Source organism: Uranotaenia lowii, chromosome 2, assembly GCF_029784155.1.
Source record: "Uranotaenia lowii strain MFRU-FL chromosome 2, ASM2978415v1, whole genome shotgun sequence".
Lineage (NCBI taxonomy): Eukaryota > Metazoa > Arthropoda > Insecta > Diptera > Culicidae > Uranotaenia > Uranotaenia lowii.
In genome coordinates, this window is record NC_073692.1 from 23,668,618 (window position 1) to 23,676,027 (window position 7,410).

Consider the following 7,410-nt stretch of genomic DNA (forward strand, 5'->3'; position numbering starts at 1 on the left):
GTGTACACTTTGGCCAACCCCCCCCCCCCCCCTCTCCACCCTGAGGTCTACGTGGTTTATGGATAATCCCAAGGGCTATCCATAAACCATGTGATCAAAATGTGGTCAAGTTTCAACCTCCTTCCATTCGTCATCAATGAAAACTCTTATGAACCTTCAATCACCCCAACCCTTAAAATACCAACCCTTAAAATACCAAGTGGTTAATGGGTGGTCCTCTACGTGGGTCAGGTCAACCGCCAAAAAAACATACAGTGTTAAATGACTGGGAATTTCAGTTGAAAAGCAGAAAATTTCAACTAAATTTAAAGGCTGACAAAATCGGGATAAATAGCTGACAAAATCGGGAGCTGACAAAATCGGGGGTAGACAAAATCGGGAGCTGACAAAATCGGAACACTACTGTACCTACTGTTTCTTTCGTAGAGATTATTGAATGCGAATCTTTTAAATAATTGGAAAGTTCCTCCAAAGCATTTGCGAGATTTTTGCAATTGAGTTAAAGTAATACTTCATTTTCAAATGAAGTTCAACATTCAGCAGTTTAAATTCGGACAAAAAAGCAATGGAAAATATGAAATATTGATTTACTCAATTGAATTCTCAGCTGTGTAAGCTGATAGGTTCTAGCTTTAATTTATATTAATTTGAATTTAAATTTGCCTGCGTTAAGCAGAATCCATCTCCTACACAGAAAACTGCAGTCCGGCCCTGCCTAGAAAAACGCATCTCGATGCACAATAGTTTGCGCGGCCTTAAGCACACTTTGCAATTTCCGGTTAGTCTTAAGAATTAGATTTCGGAAGAACAGCATCCTAACCGGTCACCAACAGCAGAAGAATAAATGTTTTTATATAAGAACACGTGAAATAAAGTTCTGTTTTTTTCCTAAAATTTGGAAATTTAATAAACGGTTGTTATACGTAAAGTAACGCGTCGTGTGTTGGTGTTTTAACCCGAAATAATTGCCCGTGATACGATCCCCTGACATTACATTTTTGGTGCCGTGACCAGGATCACGGGTGTACCATTGGATCAACCACGACGATAATCCCAATCCCATCCAACAACCCGGAGTTCCAGATAGCAGTACCTGCTCAAAAAGTACAAGGCCTGTTTAAGACAGGCTCCATGTGAGTATCTGTCCAACGAAATTTATTTTCTTGAGAGGTACTTCCTGGGTCTTCTTTTGCCCAATACAGAATTCCACGTGTTCCTGCTGAGGATCACCGATCCGTTTTCCTATACCGGTGCTATTGCCGTTGTGGTATACTATCCTGAAGTGACCGTTGCTGTTCCTAACCTACAATTATCCTGGGGAAAATCCTGGAAGGTAATCCTGGAAATCCACATCCAATATCGGATTTCAATCCTAACCATCCACTGGAGTTGAGACATCCTATCCGTGATCATCCTACTTGGTAGTCATCCCATCCAGTTGTTCGAGAGTTCCTGCTTTTTAATAAAACCAAAGGCCTATTTTTTGAATGGGCACAGGTGAGTGCCATTCCAACCCTATATCGTCATCCGAAAGGTGCTTCCTGGGTCTTCCGTTTATTTTAGCCGTTCCTGCACTAATCTAAACCTAACCTCATCATGGCGGAGAAGAAGATGAAGGCAAAGGAGCTGAAACGGAAAAACATCCTGGATTCCATGCAGCGCATCCAAGACTTCCTGACGAATTACGATGAGGAGCGAGACATGAACGAGGTAGCGATACGTCTGGCCCGACTTGATAACCTGATGGAAAATTTTGAAGCGATCCAAGGAGAATACGAAACGTACGACGATGAACCAGAATTTGCTGCGGCCAATGCGAAGGTAAGGGCAAGGGTGGAAGAGCAGTACTTTAGGGTAAAAGGTGGTCTCGTTAGCAAGGTTCCTCCCCTTCCTCCAATCTCAACCAATCCATTAAACCAGCAAGGTGCTCCAGCAATTGCTCATGTAACCGGTGTGAAACTCCCCACTATCGAATTGCCTAAATTTGACGGTGATCTGAATGAATGGTTAACGTTTCGCGATTCCTTTTCATCACTGATTCACTCGTCGCCAGAAATCCCATGCATCCAAAAGTTTCAGTACCTCCGATCCGCCTTGCGAGGTGACGCTTTAAAACTGATTGAATCCTTAAACATCACAGCAAACAACTACGCGGTAGCTTGGGAAGCACTCCTCAACCGCTACTCCAACACATACTTATTAAAAAAGAAACACTTGCAAGCTCTAATTGTCCACTCGAAGGTCTCGGGAAAATCCGCTGCTGGTTTACGTGCTGTTGTAGAGGATTTCCAAAGGCTTGTCAAAATACTCAACCAACTAAATGAACCAACCGCGCATTGGGGCAGTCTCTTGGTTCAACTACTGTGCTCTCGAATCGACGATTACACCCTGAAGGAATGGGAAGAATTTGTCTCTGCTAATCACGAACCAACGTATGAAAGCCTCATCGAAGTACTAACCCGTAAAATCCGGACTTTAGAATCCCTTCACATATCGGCTGAGCAGTCCACTTCTTCTTTCCAAGCAAAGCACAATCTCCCTGTCAGGCAACCTAAACCCCAAAATCCTACATCGTCGAAAATCAACTCCTATACTGCAGTGGAACGGTACCAACCTGAATGCCTAGCTTGCCGCGATTATCATCCTTTGGTGAGATGTCCGGTGTTTGAAAAGATGCAGCTTAAAGATCGATTGAACCTAGTAAACACGAAGCGGATTTGTAGCAACTGCTTCAGGGGCAACCACTTCGCCCGGAATTGTCAATCCAACTTCTCCTGCAAGCATTGTCAAAAACGCCACCACTCTTTATTGCATCCCGGGTTTGATGCACCAGTATCGGACAACAATCCAAATTCCAGTGGTCCACAAATCCGAACAACCCAGAATCCTCCGAAATCCAATGAATCCTCCACAGTGGTTACAGCAACAAATCCTGAAGTGATCTCGTCAAACTCCGCCACAGAATCCCGTGGCATGAACGTTTTCTTATCGACCGTCATCATCAAGGTGCTAGATGGATATGGAAATGAACATCTGGCCCGAGCTCTGCTAGACAGTGGATCACAAAGCAGTCTCATGAGTGACCGCCTTTGTCAGAAACTAAGATTGCTTCGTCATCGTATTGACCAACCCATCCTCGGTATTGGTGAATCTCCCATTCGAGCAGTTTGCTCCGTGACCACCGAAGTGAGATCGAGAGTTGATGACTTCTCTATTCCCCTGAATTGTTTGGTGCTCAAAAAGCTGACTGCTGATCTACCTGCTGTAACCATTACCACTGCAAACTGGCAGATACCGAACGATATCACACTTGCTGATCCCGAGTACAACGTCTCACGAAAGGTAGACCTCATAATAGGTGCCGAACACTTTTATGCAATCCTCCAGGGTGGCCGGTTGCAAATTGGCCCACACGCCCTGGCCTTAGTGGAAAGTAGGTTCGGTTGGCTTGTTTCAGGAGCAGTGCCTTTTGATCCCATACCCCAAGCTCTGGTTTATTGTCCGTCTATTTTGGAAACCCTCAACGAGAACCTCGAAAAATTCTGGAAAATAGACGAATTTGAAAATTCTAAACCCACCCTTTCACCCAACGATCAATATTGTGAGGACTTCTTCAAGGAAACGGTAAGCCGCGATTCCACTGGTCGATACTCCGTAAAATATCCAAAAAAAAATGATTTTGAATCAATGATAGGCGAGTCTTACTCCAATGCCAAGGCCCGTCTCATCAGCTTGGAAAGAAAATTGGACAAAAATCCCATCCTTAAAGAAAGGTATCATACCTTTATGGCCGAATTCATCCAACTGGGACACATGCGAGAGGTACCTGTAGACGACCCAGAACCCACTGTCGTATGCTATCTTCCTCACCATGCCGTGTTGAAAGAATCCAGCACCACTACGAAGGTACGCAGTGTTTACAACGCTTCGGCAAAAACAAGCACTGGATTCTCTCTCAACGATTCGCTCCGAGTAGGCCCTGTCATCCAAGATGAGCTATTTGACATCTTACTCCGCTTTCGCAAAAATTTGGTGGTATTGTTGGCTGACATAGAGAAGATGTATAGGCAAATCGTTCTTCACCCCGATGACCGACCCCTTCTGCGTTTGTTGTGGAGGTTCAACCCGAACGACCCGATTACGAAATATGAGATGACAACAGTAACATACGGTTTGGGCCCATCCTCGTTCTTGGCTACCCGCACACTTCATCAACTTGCGGATGATGAAGGTGCTTCTTTTCCTCTTGCCGCAGCCTCTGTGAAGCAAGATTTTTACATGGATGATTTTGTACGGAGTGAAGAAACCATATCTACAGCAATCCAACTGCGTAAGGAGATGGACGAACTGATGAGCCGTGGAGGATTTTCCTTGAGGAAATGGTGCTCTAATTTTCCTGAAGTTTTGGAAGGAGTGCCACCAGAAAACCTAGCCCATCCTAGCACTGAAAACCCCGAACCTGGAGAGGTGGTAAAAGTCTTGGGAATTTCCTGGGAGCCCGAGCATGGTTTATTTTGTTTCAAATTTGCCCCATTTTCAACCGACGGAAAGATTACCAAGAATCGAATTCTTTCCGTTATTGCCCAAGTTTATGACCCCTTGGGATTAATTGCCCCCGTCGTTGTACGTGCGAAAATATTTATCCAACAACTTTGGTTGATGTCCATCGAATGGAATGAGGAAGTCCCAAATCAAATCCGAACTAAGTGGGAAGATTTTGTAAAGGACTTGTCATCACTAGCTGAGTTTCGGATCTCACGGTTTGCCTTTGACAGAGGGGAGGTGCAGCTACATTGTTTCACGGACGCCTCCGAATCAGCCTATGGAGCCTGCATCTACGCTCGGACGGAGAAGGCCAACGGGGAGGTGAAGGTGGTACTACTAGCGGCGAAATCCCGAGTAGCACCGCTTCAGAGACGCAGCATCCCGAGACTAGAATTATGCGCTGCTCAGCTAGGCGCTCGCTTATCGACGAGAGTTGTTGACACACTGGACCTGAAATCTACACCCATCTACTACTGGACCGATTCGATGGTGGTTATTTATTGGCTACGAGCACCATCACAAACCTGAAAAACCTTTGTGGCTAACCGAGTGGCAGACATTCACATCCTAACGAAGAACGCATCATGGCAGCATGTACCCGGAGTAAACAACCCAGCCGACGTCGTCTCCAGAGGCTTAACTGTGCACCAGCTTCTGAACTGCAAACTATGGACCGATGGACCCGATTCGTTGGGAAGGGGAGACGAAAATTGGCCGAAGTTGGAGATCCCGAGAACCACTAATATTGATGGAGACACTGAGCGCAAAACCACCACCTTGCTAATCCAAAATCCACCACCACCCCACCCTTTGTTTACTCGATCATTCTCGTACAATCGTTTGCTCCGTACGACTGCTTATTGTTTGCGAGTTTCTCGGAAGGCGAGAAAAGAACTCATAGAATCCACTTTAATCCTCACTCCCACTGAACTCGAATCTGCCAGAGACTGCCTGGTAAAATTAGTTCAAACAGAATGTTACCACACCGAATTGAGCTTTTTACGAAAAGGGAAACCGGTACCCAAAAAATCCGCACTGCGTTTGTTAAATCCTTTTGTTGATGCTTCGGGAATAATCCGAGTCGGTGGCCGGCTCAAATTATCCTTGGAAACCTTTAGCACCAAACACCAAATCCTGCTCCCCGGATTTCACCGTTTCACCCGAATGCTTTTGTTGTTATTTCACAACAAATTGGTTCACGGGGGAATAGCGCTTACGCTTGGTGTAGTGCGCAATGAATATTGGCCTACAAATGGGAGAAGAGCTGTGCGCAGCGTAATTCGAACCTGTTTTCGTTGTACTCGAGCAAACCCTAAGCCTCTCAAGCAACCAATTGGCCAAATACTCCTTGCCCGAGTTACCCCAAGTCGTCCCTTCGCATCAACTCGCATTGACTATTGTGGCCCGGTGTTTGTTAAGTCCCCGAACCGTAAATCTGCTCCCACCAAAGCCTATATTGCCCTATTTGTCTGCTTTAGCACAAAAGCAGTTCACATTGAGCTTGTGGGGGACCTATCCACAGCCTCATTTCTCTCTGCTCTACAACGTTTCGTGGCCAGACGTGGCAAACCTCAATACATCTACTCCGACAATGCCACAAATTTTGTTGGAGCTCGAAACGAGCTACACGCTCTCTACGAAATGTTCTCAAGCCCCAAGGAAACCGATCGTATCGCTACCGCTCTCACAACCGAGGGCATACAATGGAAGATGATCCCCCCGCGTGCACCCAACTTTGGCGGCCTGTGGGAAGCCGCCGTGAAGGTTGCGAAAAAACATTTGGTTCGTCAGTTAGGCAGCACCTCTCTTCTGTACGAGGACCTAGTGACGATTTTGTCCCAGATCGAGGGAGCAATGAACTCGAGACCGTTGGCCCCTTTGTCTGAAGACCCCAACGATTTCGAAGCCATCACTCCAAGCCACTTTTTGATTGGCTCTCAACTGCAAGCCCTTCCACATCCCGACCTAAAGGACGTTCCTGAGAACCGGCTGAAGAATCGCTATCAGGTTATCCAACAAAAGCAGCAGCTATTTTGGTACCACTGGCAGACAGAGTACCTCAAAGAGCTGCAACGGCAATCTACTACCAACCCGCAGGAAGTGAATCTCAAAATCGGCCAGGTGATGATTCTTCAAGATGACCTGTTACCCCCCGTGCGCTGGCCTCTCGTGCGCATCATGGAACTACATCCTGGAGCTGACGGTGTGACACGGGTGGTTACCATCCGCACTCCCACTGGTGCTATCTTCAAGCGTGCTGTGGTCAAGCTGTGTCCGTTACCTACGATGGACGAGGAGGAGTCATCGACAGCCGCCCCCGCACCAGGTGAAATCAATGTTGACTGAGAAGCCGTGAGTTCATATATTTTATTTGGAAATGAATTGATTTGTATTCTGGCTAGGTATTAGTAGTGAAATATGCATTTCAGGTGGCCGGAATGATAGGTTCTAGCTTTAATTTATATTAATTTGAATTTAAATTTGCCTGCGTTAAGCAGAATCCATCTCCTACACAGAAAACTGCAGTCCGGCCCTGCCTAGAAAAACGCATCTCGATGCACAATAGTTTGCGCGGCCTTAAGCACACTTTGCAATTTCCGGTTAGTCTTAAGAATTAGATTTCGGAAGAACAGCATCCTAACCGGTCACCAACAGCAGAAGAATAAATGTTTTTATATAAGAACACGTGAAATAAAGTTCTGTTTTTTTCCTTAAATTTGGAAATTTAATAAACGGTTGTTATACGTAAAGTAACGCGTCGTGTGTTGGTGTTTTAACCCGAAATAATTGCCCGTGATACGATCCCCTGACATTACATAAGCGTTGAATCATAACACCGATCAATAGATTATGTTAACCGTCATC

General features: G+C 45.7%; 1 protein-coding gene across 1 annotated transcript; it reads left to right on the plus strand.

The window, feature by feature from the left end:
- Positions 1-1,596: 1,596 nt before the first annotated feature.
- On the plus strand, positions 1,597-6,891 carry LOC129741158 (uncharacterized). Its single transcript, XM_055732866.1, has 2 exons — positions 1,597-5,037; positions 5,137-6,891. Exons 1-2 carry the CDS (start codon positions 1,597-1,599, stop codon positions 6,889-6,891), a joined length of 5,196 nt encoding a protein of 1,731 aa, XP_055588841.1.
- The last annotated feature ends 519 nt before the right edge of the window (positions 6,892-7,410 follow it).

What these genes read in the sequence shown, in the direction of transcription:
- LOC129741158 (XM_055732866.1), top strand. Translation starts at nt 1,597, where the DNA reads ATGGCGGAGAAGAAGATGAAGGCAAAGGAGCTGAAACGGAAAAACATC. An exon ending in ACTGGACCGATTCGATGGTG is followed by an intron (nt 5,038 to 5,136) that starts GTTATTTATTGG and finishes GCATCATGGCAG; the next exon opens with CATGTACCCGGAGTAAACAA.